General features: G+C 55.8%; 2 protein-coding genes across 5 annotated transcripts; both read left to right on the top strand.

The window, feature by feature from the left end:
* The first annotated feature begins 2,850 nt into the window (after window positions 1-2,850).
* On the top strand, window positions 2,851-10,077 carry FAAH2 (fatty acid amide hydrolase 2). Of its 2 annotated transcripts, XM_085060813.1 has the most exons (11): window positions 2,852-3,082; window positions 3,195-3,277; window positions 3,580-3,713; window positions 4,014-4,223; window positions 4,613-4,732; window positions 5,221-5,356; window positions 6,140-6,257; window positions 6,586-6,705; window positions 7,432-7,543; window positions 8,195-8,389; window positions 9,032-10,077. In XM_085060813.1, exons 1-11 carry the CDS (start codon window positions 2,885-2,887, stop codon window positions 9,250-9,252), a joined length of 1,647 nt encoding a protein of 548 aa, XP_084916939.1. In that variant the 5' UTR covers window positions 2,852-2,884; the 3' UTR covers window positions 9,253-10,077. The 2 variants fall into 2 exon arrangements, with proteins under 2 accessions (XP_084916940.1, XP_084916939.1); XM_085060814.1 differs by lacking the exon at window positions 4,014-4,223 and having other exon boundaries at window positions 2,851-3,082.
* Window positions 10,078-10,218: 141 nt separating this feature from the next.
* LOC146437196 (interferon upsilon receptor 1-like) lies at window positions 10,219-17,784 on the top strand. Of its 3 annotated transcripts, XM_085060816.1 has the most exons (8): window positions 10,219-10,962; window positions 12,501-12,670; window positions 13,044-13,164; window positions 13,896-14,068; window positions 15,069-15,247; window positions 15,683-15,836; window positions 16,119-16,246; window positions 16,566-17,784. In XM_085060816.1, exons 2-8 carry the CDS (start codon window positions 12,601-12,603, stop codon window positions 17,331-17,333), a joined length of 1,593 nt encoding a protein of 530 aa, XP_084916942.1. In that variant the 5' UTR covers window positions 10,219-10,962; window positions 12,501-12,600; the 3' UTR covers window positions 17,334-17,784. The 3 variants fall into 3 exon arrangements, with proteins under 3 accessions (XP_084916942.1, XP_084916943.1, XP_084916941.1); XM_085060817.1 differs by lacking the exons at window positions 10,219-10,962; window positions 12,501-12,670; window positions 13,044-13,164 and having other exon boundaries at window positions 13,178-14,017; XM_085060815.1 differs by lacking the exons at window positions 10,219-10,962; window positions 12,501-12,670; window positions 13,044-13,164 and having other exon boundaries at window positions 13,179-14,068.

Here is a 17,784-nt window from a genome sequence, read left to right as displayed (position 1 = left end):
TCAAAACAATTAAACATCTGAGTTGCTGTGTTTAAACCTGAACCTTTAAAAATCCCTTCCCACTTTCCCCCATCCCAGAACTGTGCTGCAAAAACCCCAGGGTTCTTTAGAAGCTTTATTTTAATGATAAGATTTAAAGGACTCCTTTCACAAAGAACTGTGCTATCAGGTTCTTTTTCTTCTTTTAATTTCCAAAAAGGTATTTTTTGCACATTGGGGACTAGATCCAGAAGCTTTGGAGAGTGCTGTGAAAGCAGCCAGATAGCAGTATTGCCAATCAGCACAATGCCGCCTCTTCCCACCAGCCTTCTGCTCAGCTGCCAAGCCTGTTCCTCGCTTTCCAGGCAAGTAGTAGTTACAATATGCATCCACACAGCCAGCAGAACCACTCCAGCTTTCCATGTGTCCTTGCTAACCTCTTGTGGTTTCTTAAAGCCTTTGGTAGTAATGAAATGATTGAGGATAACAACAAGCATAAACTCCCAGAGTGCAAGACCCGGAAGCATATTTTTCTTCTAAGCAGCTGGTGTCCCTTGATGGTACAGGTCTGAATGGGTGAGCTTCACTCTGTATTTCCAGCCCCCATGCTCTTGGCAATCAGATTGGAATTAACTGGCTTCTTAGTGTGCATCCAGGGTGGTGTTTGTTTGACTGACTGGTTCTGGTAACTGAAAAACAGTCCAAATCACTTCAACCTTAGGTTTCCAGACTAAGTGCCTAGAGAACCTTCTATCTAATTTTTTCCATTTTTCATGGAAACAAAGCTCCACTGGGCTACCATGAGCTCTGGTAGCTGTTCTTTTTGCTCGGCTCTCAGGAAGCTCATCAGCTTGACCTAATGGAGGAGCAGCCTGAGCTGCTATCTGGGACAGCACTGGTGTGCAGCAGGAAGAGCAGGCACAAAGGGAGATCGCAGATCAGCAACGTGGAAGCTCATTCAGTGTGAATTTCAAAGCTCTGTTCTTGAAATGTTAAAAAGACAAATATTAAGGAAAATACTTTCTATGGCAAAGAAAACTCCAGAGCTTAGGGAAGGTCTCTGCAGAGCAGCAACAGAAGCAGAGACCCAGGACAGAAACGTTTTGGTTTGTACCTCTCTCTGCCAACACTTGGGCAGGATTTAAATCGGGGAAACCAGCAAATCCAAGAGACTGAGAAAAAAAATTACAAAAGCATTGCTGGGATTACATTTAGGAGGGTAGTTCAGAAGAGTTGTACTATTTTAGATCTGGAAGACACAGGACACCTGACTTAGTCCTGAGCTCTGAGGGAGCCCTTATCATCCCCATCTGCAGGCCAGCAAAACCAAAGATGCAACCAGCAGATGAACTGCCAGAATGTTTCCCCAGCCAGACTTGGCATGTCCTGACTTATAGTTGCTCCCAACTCTGGGGCTCTGTGAGCTGCGATTGCAGAGACACTGGTGTGAGCAAAGGTTCGGGCCTGTGCACAAACCTGCTGCAACCCTCCTGCAACTGCATGTGGGTGCTTAGATATCATGGGGGGAAAGGCAAAGGCTGCCTAAGGGCCCGGATAAGGTCACTGGCATTCCAGAGACATGGGAGTAATGGAAAAGCAGCTGTTAACCCACCCACACACTGTCAGCCACCAAGCACAGCACTGCTGGTACATGCCCCCGAGCTGGCTGGTGTCTGTGGTCAGGGACAACCTCCCAAGGGGAATGGAGACACCGGGGATTAAAATCAGTGGGGGACAAGAGTTTCTCTTGTCCTTGGGGAAGCACAGAAAACCCAAGCCTTTCACAGCTGGAGAGGCCTTCCTGAGCCTCTTGAAGGTACTTGGTGATCAAAACAAGGTGGACAGAGCAGCTGTCCGTGCTTTTCCAGGGCACAGGAAACACCAAGCAGGAAAGAAGCTTCTGCTTCCTCTCTTCTTCCTCTTCCTCTCCTCCATTTGCATCAGGCAGGGAGAAAAATGTCTCTTTGATAAGACTGTGAAAAAAGAACTACTATCAAGATTACTTCAATGTCAGCTTAGGTTTTAGGGGATAGAGGTCGTTTGATGCCGTTCTAGGGTGTGTGTGGTGCAGATTGTTCTGTAAATGCTGATGTGTTGACTTTGTGGTCATAAAAGATTTTCACAAGAAATGTGAAAATATATGTTATGAAAATAAATATGAAATATTTATTTCATACAGAATATGAAAGTAAATATTATATTTTATAACGGGAAAGCTTGAGAATGAGGCTCAGTATTTATAATGGAAAAGAACATTATAATTAGATGTCAGCCTTAAACTAATCGTTGTTAATATCCCATCTGTAAATAACACCCGACAGAGAGTTTGTGTGCACAGCCTGACCCTGTGGACAGGCTTTTGGACGGGGACGAGCAACCTCTGCACTAAAGGGAAGCATCTCCTTCATAGCCCAGCACGGGACGTTCCCGCGGGCAGCCCACGGGCATTGCGGCTGCTGGGCTCAGCCCTGGCGCCTCAGGCTGCCGCCGCACCTGTCCAGGTGAGGCTGTCACTGCAGCACCTGCCCGGGGCGCGTTTCGCTAACCCGCACGCGCCGCACGTCGGGAGCGCTGCTGTTACCTCGCGCCAACACAGCTCGGCTGCCATGCGGGCCCACGACCCGTTTCTTTTATCCCGGAGCAGAGGAGCAGCCCGGTCCGGGGCGGGCAGAGCGGGGCTGAGCGCCGCGCAGCGAGACAGAACGCGGGCGAAGCAGCTCGCCCCCTCGTCCCCGCGAGCAGCGATACGCTCCCGGGGAAGGCCGGGCCGGTGCGGCCCCCGGGCAGGCGGCAGCGGGACAGGCCTCGGCACAGGCCGCGGCGGGACGGTCGCCACGACAACGCGGGCCGTGCGTCGCCCTGACGTCACTTCTCCGCGGGCCGGGGCGTCGCCGGGAGTGCCGCCATGGCGCTGTCGCGCGCGGAGCGCTACTTTGCGCTGCTGCTGCGGCTGCTGTCGCGCGCCTGTCTGGCGCTGCTCGCGCTGCTGCCGCCGCCGCGCGCCGGCCCCACGCGCGCCGCTCCGCGCGCCGTCCCTCCGCCGCGGCACGCTCTCCTGCTGATGCCCGCGCGGCGCCTCGCGGCGCTGCTCCGCGCGCGGCAGGTACCTCGCGCGCCCCGGGGAGGGGGGTGACAGCGCGGTGACAGCGGGTGTCCCGGGCTCCGGCCGCCCAGCGCCCGCTCCTGACCGCGCTTCCGCTGTGCCCCGTGCCCAGGTGACGTGCATCGAGGTCGTAGAGGCGTACGTGGAGAGGATTAAAGAGGTGAATCCCCTCATCAACGCTGTCGTTAAGGACAGGTGAGCTGGGGGCAGAGGGTACGGTCGAGGATAAAGTGGCTCCCCGCCTGCCTTCCTTCGGGCCCAGGCCAGGCCGCTGCACCACGCCAGGGCCACGAGGAGCTACGTGCTGCCACCGCAGCAGCACCGTGCTGAACGCTCGGCGGCGGCTTGGCCGGGATGCTGCTCCCGGCTCTGGCAATGACCAGGCAGCCTCACCTTCTCTCACAAGCTCCTGCCGCACTTGGGGTCCGCCCGCCCTGCGGGGACTCCCCCCTCCTCACTGATTCAGCGCCAGAACGTCGCCGGGTGTCTTGTTGCAGGTTTGAGGAGGCCCTGCAGGAAGCCCGGCAGGTCGATAAGCTGCTTTCGGAGGGCCCTGGCGATGACTACCTGGAAGAGAAGTTCCCCTTGTTAGGGGTTCCCATCACTGTGAAGGAAGCCTTTTCTCTCTACGGTGGGTTTAGCTTTGTGCTTCTCCACTTCACAGGTTGTGATTTCCTCCCTCTTTGCCAAGTGCTCCCTGGAGTGGTGGGTGACTGTGGCAGGTGTTTGGAGGGAAGTAGTTTCCCTTTACCTGCTTTGCACCAAGTTCTGCCCAGGCTTCTGCGTTTGTGTTCATTTGTAGCACACAGGTGCTGCAGAGCTTGTGGTGTCTCAGAGGAGAAGCCCTCGCTGGGAACCTGCATTCTGCAGCCCTGGATCGTCTCAGGGCACTGGCCCTGATGCCTTCCTCCTGTCGACCTTGGCACCACAGGGATGCCCAACACCTCTGGCTTGGTCAATCGCCGAAACGTGATCGCCACCTCAGATGCCACAGTGGTGTCGCGGCTGAAGCAGGCGGGTGCCATCCCCCTGGGTGTCACCAACTGCAGCGAGCTCTGCATGTGGTATGAGTCCAGCAACAGGGTCTACGGGCGGACCAACAACCCCTACGACTTGCAGAGGATTGTGGGTGGCAGCTCAGGTGAACCTCAGCACAGTACTGCACAAGTGGCAGGTTAAAATGTGGCAAGGGAAGAGTTCCAAGTCTCTGCACACAGCTATTAATGTATCCCAGGGCTCTTGCAGAGCTTATGGGCCTCTTTCCTGGGCACTGCTGTAGGCTATTGGGAGGTCCAGCTGCTTTGCCTCTTTTGGGTGTTTCATCTGGCGTTGCTTTAGTTGGGTCTGTCATACTTGGGCTGGAAAATCCCTTTGGCCCACATTCTCCAGCTCTCCCCCAATCATCACTAAAGCCAAGGTGGCCCCCATCCCTCTTGCTTTTTAGGCCCCCACTCTCACTGTGAGGTGCTTCTGCTTTGCTGGATGATTTGCACCATAAACCTGTGGGGTTTTGCCATGTTTTCTGTGCAGGTGGGGAGGGCAGTGTCCTGGCAGCTGCCTGCTCAGTCATAGGTGTGGGCTCTGACATCGGCGGCAGCATCCGGATGCCTGCCTTCTTCAATGGAGTCTTTGGCCATAAACCCACAACAGGTAAGGTGGGTGTGGGGGTCTCCTCCTTCTCCTCCCTGCCAGCAGAAATGCCATGAGGTGGAATGGGGGCTGTGGGATGAACTCATTCAGAACACCCCTGTGCTGGTCACTGGTGGGATTGCTGTAAGGAGTCAGGTAATGCCTTGTGTGGGACAAGCCTGTTCAGGGAGCATAGCTGGGCTTGGCAGTAGAAAGCTTTTGGTGGCAGAATGCCAGGTACGTGGGAGATGGGAGGGGATTTACCCATGTATTGCATCCTCAGCATGGGATGTTTTCACAGGGCTGGGATCTGCTGGGGTGTTTCTCTGGCTTTTGGTGTCCTGACTGGGTGCTTTTCCTCCCTTCTGCACCCTGTGCATGTTGCCATCAGCACTTGTGGGGTGTGCAATCCCTGGGGAAACATGTCTCCCTGCACCCAAAGAGCCCCAGCAGGTCTGCCCCAATCTGGAGGCGATACTTGGGCTGGTACCTGACATCTCTGCTCTCAGGGGTGGTGCCCAATGACGGTCAGTTTCCAAACGCTCGTGGGGTGCGGACCAGCTACCTGTGCACGGGGCCCATGTGCCGCTACGCGGATGATCTGGAGCCTGTGTTGAGAGTCATGGCCGGTCCCGGAGTCAGCAAGTGAGTTGTTCCCACTGCTCCCAGCTGCTGAGCTGGAGTCAGCAACTCTCTGGTCCACACAGAGTGTCAGTCCTTTTAAGAGACAGATCTGAACCCCACTTAGTTTGCTTGTTACTGATTTCCTTCCTCTGCCCCAGCTTCAGCAGGGTCTTGGCAGCTGGGACTGCCCTTCCCATCCCCCAAGTGCTGCAGGGAACTGGCAGCCATGGGCAGACCAATAGGTCCCCCTTCACAGTGAGCTGCTTCCCAGAACTGTCCCACATAGCCCTCCCCTCCCAGGGCTGACCTTGCTCCTGGGTATTACAGGGCCTTTTTTCCTGTTGTTGAATGAGTTTTCTATCCCACACCATGGCCAGTTCAGTTCCTTCAGTTCTTGGTCCATGCAACCAAGAGCATGTTCTGTGCCAGTGTGGAGCGGAGCAGAGATGGTGCACATGGGGCAGCCCTCCTTTGTGCTGTACATGGTTGCTCTCTCCATTACCACTTTGGTTTTTCCCTGGCTCTTGTGCAATCCCAGCCTTGGCCGCAGCCAGGGTTTGCAATCACAAGGTACTTCTGGAGAGATAAGGATTTTCCCAACAGAAACTTGCTGGGGCTGATGGGGTGGGTGAACAGGAGGATGGGTTGTGGGTAGTAGGTGTCTTTGTGTCTTCAGGGTCCCACCTTGCCTCCCTGGGGGACAGAGCAGGGTCTTCTGAGGACACCTAACAAGCATGTGAGCACCTCTAGCAGCTGCAGAGGAGCCAGGGATGGATTTGTGACAAAGTACCATTCCTTTCCCAGGCTGAAACTTAATGAGAAAGTGTCGCTGGACAAAATCAAATTCCACTGCATGGATCACGATGGCGGGTCTGTTTTTGTGTCACCTGTGGACAAGGAGATCTTGCAGGCCCAAAAGAAGGTAGGAGGCAGTGGAGGGTGGTACTCACTGGGGTGAGCCTGAAGACAGAACCTGAGGAGACCAGTCAAAGGAGCCCTAGTGAGGGGAAAGAGCTGTGTGTGGCTCCTGCAGGGGCGAGTGAGATGGAGGGCTGGGGAGACAGCTTTGCATCCCAGTCCTGTGCTTTCAAGGGTTAAAATGTGGAAAGCACTTTTTCTTCTTGGCTAAAGAAGAAACAAGGGGAAGATCTTGCAAGTAGGTCCTCTTACCCCCTTCTCTAGTTTCCATGGGCTGATGGCATTGCATCACATCCTTGTGGAAACAAACCCATCCTTGCTCTTCCCTTCAGGTGGTGGAACACCTTGAAAGTGACCTCGGTGTCCGAGTTCAGCGTGTGGCAATCCACAAGATGAAGTATTCTTTCCAGATCTGGTCAGCCATGATGTCATCCAAGGACAGCGAGGGGCAGGTGCGTCAGATCGAGCTGGCAAAGGGGCAACTTTGGCGGCAGGGAAGAATCAGCTGTTCAGGGCCAGTTGTGGAGAGTTGTAGGCTTCCCAAACCTGCCCAAGGGCTTCCTTGCTCCATTTGCCCCCCCAATCCTCCTTTCACGTCTTCCTAAAGCTGCACAGTCCCTTCTCCCTTGCTGTTGTGTGGGATGAGGCTGTGGCTCTTAGCAGAGGAGCAGTGTGGTAATAGGGAGGGGGAAGTTGTTTTGGCCACATTGGCCTTTTCCATGCATGCTGTGCTCTGTGCATGCAGGAAAGTATTTTGTAATAAAATAAACTTCTGGGAGTGTCATACCTTGGCAATTCCTGGCACAGAGGCGGTGATGAAACAACCCAGCCCACCACACAAAAGAGGACATGTCTGGCTCCTCTGCCTTCTTCTTCCTGGTCCTACTGGTCCCATGGTCATATCACAGGAAGAAATGCCTCTGGGACATTATCCCTCGTCGTTTGGGTGCTGCATTGGGGGGGTCTCCCTTCTTGCTCTTTCTAGCAGGGAAGGATACTCCTGCTGCTGCACTGGATCAGTGTCAGAGTTGCGGAGCATTCCTGATAGGCATCTCCTGTGAGAGTGGGAGCGCCTCACTTTGAGATAATGGGACAGCCGGAATTTCACTGTCCCTTGCCAGCCTGTGCCTCTCTGCTGCATGTTGGGTGTGCTGATGGAGGGAATGGGTGTGTTACAGGAGGCACAAAGATTCACAGACCTGCTGGGGGACCACGGGAAGCCAGTGTGGCCGCTGTGGGAGCTGATGAAGTGGCTTGTGGGGATGTCTTCTCACACTCTCCCAGCTATTGGTAATGCTGGCAGGGGCCCCAGGACGTGCAGTGGCAATGGTGGGGTGGGCAAGTTGTTAAATGCAGGTAGTACCCTTCCAATGCCCAGTGAAGGAACTCAGGATTTGCCCTTAGCACCCTCAACGTAGTTTTGTAATGACATTCAGTGTCTTTGAGTCCCATGTAAGCACAAGAGAGCTGGGTGGATCTTTGATAAATGGGAGTGGGTATCCTGAGAGGAGAAGTGAGGATGATGGAGCTGAGAGTAGGGCCCACTCCTACTGTGAGCCCTGCCAGAACTGCTAGAGGCTTAGAGGGAGCAGTCAGGGTCTGCACTGATCTCATTTCATAGCAGCAGGTACTAGAGAACCCTAATTAGCACAGTTGTACTGCTGTCTAATGAGTGCTGGGATCGCTGTGCTGGAAACCCTTCTGGCTGGAAAAGCTGGAAGGAAGGGGCAGACTGAATGCCTTTCCCTTGGCAGAGCTGGGGGGATGCTGCTCACCAAGTGGTCCTAGGGGCAATCTGCGGTGGATACTGGCAGGGAGGGGTACTTGGGTGGCCACGCTAGAAGCAGGGGATGCTGCGTGTGGCTTGGCAATGTGTTTCTGCCCCACATAGCCCACAGTCCTCTCACTCGCTCTTGTCCCCATTTCCACCTTTTGCTGCAGCCCTGGGGCTGACGGAGAAGCTGCTGAACCTCAACCCCAGTGGGAAGGCCAAGCTGGTGAGCATGGGGAAGAGCCTACAGGAGGAGATGGAGACACTGCTGGGGCTGGACGGGGTGCTCCTCTACCCCTCACACCCCACCATTGCCCCCAAGCACCACTCCCCCATCTGCACGCCTTTCAACTTTGCCTACACAGGTGAGCAGCTCTGGCTCCTGTAGAGTTGCAGGTAGGACTGCAGGGATGGTCTCTCCCATGGCAGCAGGGTGGGCTGGCAGCCGGTGTGTTGTACCCAGAGTGTTCACATTGCTGACAGTGGGCTATACAGCAAAGAGAGGGGGGTGAGGGTTGTCATGCTTCATGCTGTGTGGCATCTTTCATCTTCTGCTAAAGGTGCCTGTCCAGAGCAGGGCAGGTCTGACTTGTGTGATATTGGCCCAGAGGTGTTACAGCTGCCACTGCAGTTTAGCAGGAACCTGAGAGCTACCGTCTCTTGGGGTACAGCTCCCTCTGTGGTTCCCATGCAGCCTGAACACTTCAATGCCAGTGTTAGTGCTGCCTGGCTTTAGAGTGATGAAGGGCTGGTGCCTGGGGCAGGAATGTCCCAAACTTGGCATGCTACAGTGTGTGCCATCCCTCATGGGTGCCGTTTGCACATGTGATGTGGACACTGGGAGTTTCTGGCCAGTGATGTCCCATGTCTCTGCACTGCTGCATGAAGCACTAGCTCCCAGAATCTTGGTGCTATGTGTGGCAGCAGCTGCTTGCCCAGGGTGGGAGAGCCCGGCAGTGATGTGTCCCAGTTGCTGTGCTCACTCTGTCCAACCTTCTCTCTTGCAGCCATTTTCAATGTCCTGGGCCTGCCGGTGACACAGTGCCCGCTGGGGCTGGGCAACGAGGGGCTGCCGCTGGGCATACAGCTGGTGGCAGCTGCCTACAATGACCACTTGACGCTGGCAGTGGCCCGGTACCTGGAGAAGGCCTTCGGAGGATGGGTTTTACCGGGGAAAGCTCAGCCTTGGGAAGCACAAACAGAGGCGGTGGGAAGTGCTGATGCTTGATCCCCTCATGGCACTTCCTGCTCCCTCCCCATCCTCCTGTGCCCTCCTGGGAGTGGCTAGTGGTGCCTCCAGCCCAGCGACAGCTGGGCTGTTGCCACTGGAGTCCTCATCCCTGTGGCACCCTCTGTCAGGGAAAGACCTGCCCTTCCCGAACCCCTCAGGAGCCCCAGTGCCGCAGTCTGAGAATGTCCTGCCTGCATCCTGGCTGCAGTGGGCACCCACCTTTTCCAGACCAGGGAGATGGACAGCTTTGTAACCCTTCTGCTTTCAAAACACTGAGTGAGAGCTGGGCAGAGGACATGCTTCCTGGTGGCTGGGGGCAGCTGTGCAGCACCTCCAGGGCCACCTGGGTACAGAGGGGTCCTCCTTAGCCTGAGCCTACCCACAGGGCTGGCCTGTTCCTGCTGCAGCCGGGCTTTCTGGCTTCCGCAGTCCACCCAAGCTCCTGCAAGGTTTCCCCCACCCTGTGACCAAAAAGGGAGAAGGGTTGAGACGGCTGGAGGAGCTGTAGGCCTGCCTTGCCAGCTGTGCTTTGTGGGGTTGTGGGTGCTGGGCTCTGCCATGGGTGCAGCTGTCAGGCACAGGAAAAGCTGCTGTTGCTCTGAGAGCATTTGTGGCACTGGCTAAAGCATCTACTGCCTGTGTCTTCCCCTTCTCTCTGGGGAGACACATTGTGCCTGAGTGGCATCCCCTGCCACCTGTCCTGCTCAGCTGCATGGCCTCTGCCCCAGGAGCAGATGTGGGCAGCAATGTGAGTGGCTTGTCTGAGCAGGCAAAAAGCACAAGGTGTGTTCATTGAGGGAGGTATTAAAGAGCTGTCCAGTATACTGTGGCTGTGTGTCCTTGTTCCTCCTGGCTGTCACCCTGACAGCTCCCACCAGGCCCGAGCTCCATCTTTACTCGGGATGTGTCAGGGCTACCCAGCACTGCTGTCCATTGGAGTGGTGCAGGGACAACACTGGAGGTGATGGTACTTGGCCACTCCAGGGCTCTTGTTTTGGAATTCCCAGGCTGACACTGCCTGCTGGGCTCCTGCCAAAGCTGAAGGGTGCTTGTGAGCCCCACATGATGCTGTCAGTGGCTGTTAGTCTTGTAATGGTTGCACAGCTCTTGGGAAGCCCAAGTCCAGCTGTGTTTTTCCCAGTGAGCTGCCAAAGGCTTGGAGCTCTTGAGGTGATCCAGAGCCACATGCAGGTCTCTTGTGGTCTCCAGGGCAAAATGAGGGGCCCCAGCCCTGTGTGCCCAGCCTGCAGCACAGGTCTTGGCAAAGATAAAACCTACTGGTATTGGTTTTGCTGGGATGTCCTGGCCTGTGTCTGCCCTGCCATGTGTCACCCCTGGCCTGACCCCTATGCTCCTCTCTGGTCCCTGCAGGAATAGTGCAGGATGTTGGGATGGGGTGCTGGGACTGGCTGTGCCTCAGCTCTGGCGTGCAGAGGGCACTGCTGAGCACCTGCACCCAGCTGGGACATTGCCAATGAGGAAGCATGGACAGAAAAAAAACAAACCGTGGCTAAGGAAAAGAGGCACAAACCACCCAAGTCAAATCACGTTTTTCAGTGTGGTGGCACAGATAACACGGACCTGTCCCCCATCTGGAGGAAGCCTGGCAGATGAGCAGAGCTTGGTAATGCTTCCAGTGAACACTCAGAGCCAAACATGGGGTTGCTGAGCTGAGGATGTTGCGTTTAACAGAGCGTGGTGGGCAAGGTGGGTTCCTGATATGGCAGAGGAGCAGAGAGGAAATGCTGGATCAAGGTAGGGGGGCATGCTGGTGCTTCAGGGTGGTATGATGGGGATGCAGACAAAGGAGAGGATTTGTAGAGAGGAGGGGGTTAATCCCTACAATCTCAGTTACTGCCACAATACAAGGATGATTGCTGGAATTTTCCCTCTGGCCATGGCAGAAGGGGAATGGATGTGCTGGAATGAAGGCAGTCAGGGACCGGCCTTCGGTCACCCTTGCTGCTGCAGGGAAGCATTGGCCTCTTTGTTCTGCCTTCTGCTGGGGGAGCAGCCCTGTCCCTGCCTGTGCATTGATTGAGTCCCAGGGTCTCAATCAGTTCCCCAGCTCTGTGTTTCCACAAGCCCCAGGAACAGTCCTGGAGACTCTCCCTCCAGGCAGAAATGCTGCTGCCTTCAACAGGCTCTGTTACAAAGTCAGGAGGGTTCTTGCTCTCTTGCTGCCCTCAGGGTGTGGGGAATCCCTAGACCCACTGCCTTCGATGACTGGTGTTTCAGAGGTCTCTCCTGAGCCCTCACCCACAGTTTACAGCTGCACATCCCTGCTTGTTAGCTGTTCCCCTTCGTTTCAAGTTCTTAATGCTGCAAGAGACAGAGAAAACATGAGGGAAATGTTTTGCACCCCCATGCCAAGGGGGTTGCCCTTGTAATGTTAGTGCAGAATCAGTGTGAAATGGGAAGAGTGAGAGGCAGTGGCAGTGCAGTGGCAGAGCCAGCCCCACGGGTGTCCCATCTGGCCAGGGGTGCTCCCACCCCTTTGCCTCTGGAGGTGGCCCTGGGCTCCCCACTGTGGCAGGGGAATGAAGGATGGCATTGGTGGCCTCAAAGCCCTTGCATGTCTGCTCCAGGGGAGGACGATTACCTCCATGATGGGCAAGAGCAGGGAAAGATTCCTGGTAGCTGAGTGGTGGGACAAGGCCAAGGTAAGGAGAGACTGGCCAGATGTCAGATAGAGGTGCCCAGCAGGACCAGCCTCTGCTGTGGTTCAGTCAGGCCTCTGCTTACAGCCCAAGAGGGTCCCTTGTGCCCCATTTTGCCTTGTGGCTGCCATCACACACAATGCCCTCCCCATACCAGGGAGACTGTGGGAGGGCTGGGGGTGTCCTGGCAGTGGTGTCACCGGTTGTGCCAGTGTGAGTCATCCCCAGAGCTGGGCTGAGTCACCTCCCCAGTGGTGTGAGCATCAGGTGAGGAGCTTTCTCAGACCCACATCCCGGTGACACAGGCGGCATGGCTTCTTACCACAGGGTACCAGAGGTGGGTGCGACAGAAGGCTGCTGCAGCACATGCACAGTGCTATAGCAGTGTGGCAGCTGCCCACTGTCCCTGTGGGTCCACTGACCACCACAGCCCTGAGGGCACCTGCCCTGCTGCATCCCCAGGGTGCAGCAGAAGGTCCCCTGCCCCTCCACAGAGTACACCTCTGTGCCACGATAGACATGTGGACTCCATGGGGCAGCATCATTGGCTGAAGCTTCTGGGAATAATTCTGTTTCTAATCCCAGGTGCCAGCGGCCCGTCATGTCTGTGGGTAGCGGAACAGCTCCAGCACACCCGTCTCATACCATGGCTCCCGGCGTGGCAGTGTAGTGTGGAGGCAGATGGATGGGCTGTGGTAGGATGAGCTCTGCCCTGCACCTGCTGCTGTCCCTGGCCAGCTGCTCCCTGCTCCAGGGTAAGCCAGTACTGAAGCTGTCACTGCAGTCTGCAGGACAGGGGGAGGTACAGGGACACCTCTCAGACCTACTGACAGTATCTGTGAAGAGGAGGGGCCTGAGTGGTCTTCAAGGTGTAAAGGGAAAGAAAACCCCAGGGTCAGCAGCAGATGTGTCACGGTGCTGGTTTTCCTGTTGTGTCAGCTGTGTCTCTACTTTGGCAGAAATGTGGAGAGGGTGCTCTCAGTGTGCAAGGGACAGGGGGGATGCAGGTGCTGAGCACCTACTTTGAAGTCAGTGTTTGCCCATGCCGGGCTGAAGCTGGGGAACCTGTGCAGTACGGCCACAGGGGACTGCAGGATGTTGCCTGATGCCTCTCTGCTCCCTCCCCAGGGATGCTGCTGCAGCCACAGAACGTGAGGCTGGAGGCACAGAACTTCCACGTCTGGCTGCGCTGGAAGCCAGACCCCAGCTCACCCAGCTATGCCACCTATGAGGTGGAGTGGAGGAACAGGTGGGTGGGGAGGAGGGGGTGAAGGGGTCTTGTCTTCCCACACCCTGGCAGAGGCTCTTGGGGACCCCTGGCAGCGAGAGGACTGTTGTCTGGCAGAGTAAAAGAGCAGTGGACTTGGCAGGGATTGGCTTGTCGCACCCCTGCATGTTCGAGGTCAGCTCAGCACTGTGTCCTGGTCGGTTTTGAACAACTTCAGGACAACCTCCCTGGAGAAGCTTGGTCCCTTTCCTGGTCAATCTCCCAGTAACAAACTAAGGGGTTGCTTTTGGACTGGGATTTTGGATTTAGGTTTTTTCCCATTATGCTAAAAGGGATTTCCTGTATTTCAACTTGTGCCTGCTGCCTCTTGTCCTTTCGTCAGGCACCACTGAGAGGAAGGCTCTATCTTCTTTTCTCCATGTTGATAAGACCCCCCCACCCAAAGTCACCTTTCTCTGAGGCTCAGCAGTCACCACAACAGCCTCAACCCCTTGGTGTGCTCTCCCTGCCATGGTGCTGCGTTTTCCCATCGTGGAGAGCACAGGTCAGGGCACAGCACCAGGTGATATCTGTCCCCAGGAGGGAGTCAACTTGCTGGTGATATCCTCCCCATGCATCCCGGGATGCTGTTGGCTGCTACCTGGGCTTTCCTACACTTTCCACCTGGGCAGGATGGTGGTGGCTTGGCAGCCCTCCCATTGGCCTGGAAAGGTGCCAAAAAGAAGCAATTCCTGTGCTTTCTCCCTGAGCAGAACCTCAAACTGGACCAAGGCAGATACCTGTGGGGGGAACAGCAGAAGCTCCTGGGAGTGTGAGCTGTATTTTGACAGGATTCACGATATCTACTGGGCACGGGTGAGAGCGGTGGCCGGAGGTGAGCAGTCCAAGTGGGCCACTTCCAGCGAGCTGCAGCTGTACAGAGACAGTAAGGACTGGGGAGCTCCTCCAACTGGGCTCTTCCTGGGTGGGGGGCAATGAGGAAAGGGATCCTTGGAGAGATCCGGTGGGATACAGTGGGAAACCATATGAGGATAGCGGGGGGAAAAAAACCAAGAGCCCTAACCAGACGAAAGGGATGGGGCAGAGCTGTTGGAGGAGGGCTGGGTGAAGAGCAAAAGGACAGAGGAGACACAGTGAAGTGAGGACCATGGATAAGAGGCCCCAGGCCAGCACAAGACACCGTGAGAATTTGGGTCTCTGGGGAATGCAGAGAGATGGGGCAGGAAAGAGGATATGCCTCTGGGCTTGGCTTTTGAAAGGCTCACCTTCCTCCCCTGTCATGGTCTGGGAGCTTTTGCCCCAGCAAGATGAAGCTGGCGTAGGGAGGTGCAGCCAGGGGCAGATGATCCTCTGGTGATCCATTCACGCTGGCTATTGTGTTTGCCAGGTGTGGGAACATGTCTCTTCTCAGTCACAGATGGGTTGTTCTGTCCAAAAAGCCTGGTGGTCTCTTGGAGTTGGAAATTTTCAGGACGCTCCCCTGACCACCATCACAGGGGCTGCTGCAATAAACTGAATGTGTGAGCAGCTAAATGGGTTGGCAGTTTGTGTTCCCTTGTTCATTCCCTCTGCATCCAACTGGCATGGAAATGGGTGCACTCAGTTAGAAAGCGGTTGCTGGCCTTGGCAGGGGGTCTCTGGGCCCTGCTGGGTGGCTCAGGGTGAAGGTCTCAGCAGCAGGAGCCAGTGGTGCTGCAGGTCTGTCAGTGTGAAGAGGAGGCAGAAGCAGTGCTGGCTGTTATGAAGACGTGATGGCTGCCATTCCTAGAGCTGGTTTCAGAGCACAAAGTGCCTTCAGGCAAGACCCGAGGAGGTTCTGTGCTCTGAGAGGGGAATGTCAGACAGAAAAATATAGTTTCTAGAGAAACAAGATGCCTGCCTTCCTTTGAAGGCCTTAATTTTCTACTTTTTTTCCCCCCCTACAGCAATTGTTGGCCCCCCCAAGTTGTTCTGGCTGCTCCAGGATCAAATCCTCAGTGTAAATATCACCATGCCACTCACTCCCTACAAGAACAGAACTGGTTCCTGCAAGCCAGTCGACCGAGTGCTGTTGAAGCTGTGGTACTGGCTGCACCTGTACGAGGGGGACCTGCTTGTCCAGCAGGTGTGTGGTAGGCAGGGCCCAGAGGTGCAGGGCTTGCACAAGCTTTCCTGGTGCAGTAAAGCCACCCTCTCAGGTTGCAGCGGTGTGGGGATGCCTGTGCCGCAGCCCTGCCCACACCTGGCTGTGCATGCAAGTGTGAGGTGCTCTGCACCCCCAATGTGGGGCTCTCACCTCAGCAAGGTAGGAGACTCCTTCCCTCCCCTAGACTGCGTGGGTAAGAAGAACTGGACTGGTTCAGTTCAGATGAAAGGTGATACCACAGGTGTTTCAAAAGATGCTCTGGGACCCAAACACGTGGGGCAAAGAACTGAGTGTTGGAGGTGCCTGGGAGGACATACCATGGGGCAAGTGGGATGTTGAGGCTGCACAGAGTAGTAGAGCCATGCATAAACCCCACCTCCAGCCTCTGTGGCCACCTGTCCCTTCTGCTTTCAGGTGCCCTGCAAACGGAGCAGCGAGGAAGTGCCTTGCACCTTTGGGCACCTGAAGCCCAGCACACAGTACTGTGTCCGAACAGTGGCTGCAGACATGGCCAGGGAGCGGAGCCAGGAGGTTGAGCAGTGCCTGGTGACTCCAGCAGGCCCTGCAGGTGGGAGGACTCTCACCAGCTCAGTTGGCATGGTTGCATCTTGGGTCCTGCTCACAGCACAGACTTGTGTGGAGGTGTGGGTGCCTCATCCCCATCCACTGTGGTCAGGGTCGTGGCCAAGTGCTGCCCAGTGGGGACCTCTCAGGGTGATGCTTTCTCATCATCTACCTTGGGTTTGTCTCCTGAACATCCCAGCCTGACATGGATGGGAAATGCTGATGGAGGGTGGGCTGGGAGGGATGTGCTGGAGTCAACCCTCAGCCTGCTGTGACCTCCCAGCAGGCTTTCTGTGGGTCCTTGCCATGCTGAGCGCCTTCTTCCTGCTGCTGCTTCTGAGTGTGGCCGGGCTCTGCTTCATCCAGCTGTGTGTCTTTCCTAACCTGCCGGAGACACGCTTCCCAAAAGCACTGGTGAGTGACTCCTCCTCCAGCCTCTGCCTTGTGTGTAGCCACAGTCGAGCCAGGGTTCCCTGCATTTGCAGGGGCTCAGCACCTCCTTTCGTCCAACTCTCACACCACCAAACCCATCTCGGTACCCAGGTGCCTCCCCTGCTGTCTGAACCACTGTCCCCCAAAGGAGAAGGTACTGGTGGAGGGCCAGCCGTGGGTCACAGCAGAAGATGGGGTCTCAGGCAGTGCAGCCCTTGGTGTTCAGCATAGTTTGTCACCCCCAAGTTGGCAGGGCTGTAGCCAGCTGAGGCTGACTGTGTCACTGCTTGTGTCCTCACAGGCTCTCCGGAACAGTGAGCCGAGTGTTGCTATACGGCTGCCTCCCCTCGAGCTTGAGGAGGACCCACTGGCCCTGCTCCTGCAGACTGTGCTCACCTCCCATGGGCCATCCTCAGCTGGGCAGGCATCAGCCATGGTCCCACAGCTCCTCCAAGGCCTTGCCCAGGATGTGAGTGGCTACTGTGCCAATGGGTTTGGCCCAGATGGCCCTGAGGGAAGGGACCCATCCTGCACCCACAGCCAGCTGGGGCACACCTTGGGTTCCCAGGTCCCATCACAGCTGGAGGAGGATAGGGAGGCAGGTGATGGGGATGATGTCCTGGTGCCACTGGGACTGACTATAAACAGCTACATAGGTGACAGGGACAGCCAGACACCTGAGATATGGCTCCCCCTGCACCTCCAGCTTTATTCTAAATGCCAGTGCCCAGCCCTGGGAGCAGGCAGCCACCTTCCTCTGCCCGTGCCGAGCAGGAGCTGCAGCCAGGAGAGTCTTGGCACGGATGGGCACTGGGTCCGGCTCAGCTCCGTGAAGATCCTGGCCAGTGTAGAGGAGGCGGGAGGGCAGCTTCTTTGTGCTCCCCAACCTCTGCTTAGCGGCGGGACCGAGCCGCAGCCAGGTGACAGCACAGTGCAGCGAGTCTACCCCGAGCAGGCAACGCTGGGTGTCCCCAGCCCCTGCCAGCTGCCCCTCTCGCCCCACAGTGTCCTGTGGACAGCTGCCTTCTCCGGCTACGAGCCACGTGCCCCATGTCGCAGTGAGCCATAGTGAGTGGTGGCACTGCGAGCCTCCAGCTCCCAGCAGAGCCCAAGGCACCTCCTGGAGCTGCCCAGCCATGACGGCTGCCTGTCCCAACCTGTTGGTGTCAGGCTGGGGATGGGACTGGGGCAGGCAGAGGCATATTCTGTGCGGCTGCCAAGGATGTGCGGGATCCAGAGCTTTCCTCTGTGGGTTTCGTGCTCTTGAGCCAAAGCATAAGGAGCATGGATCAAAGCTGAACCCCTAAAAATCTTATTTATCTGTCTGTAAGTGTGCATGTGTGATACAGTATCTTTTCTAATGCAAATATATGTAACACTCATACTCATGTATATATGTATATATACATATATATATTTATAAAGCTATTTAATGAAAGAATGTTGGGGGTTTTACTTCTGTGAAAATGTTGATAGTGTGCTGGAGCTGCTTTTAAATATCACTCATTTATTATAGAGAA

This window comes from Lichenostomus cassidix, chromosome 4A, assembly GCF_008360975.1.
Source record: "Lichenostomus cassidix isolate B80296 chromosome 4A, HeHo_3.0, whole genome shotgun sequence".
Classification (NCBI taxonomy): Eukaryota; Metazoa; Chordata; class Aves; order Passeriformes; family Meliphagidae; genus Lichenostomus; species Lichenostomus cassidix.
Note: the sequence above shows the minus strand (reverse complement) of the source record. Positions and strands in the feature narration are given on the sequence as shown.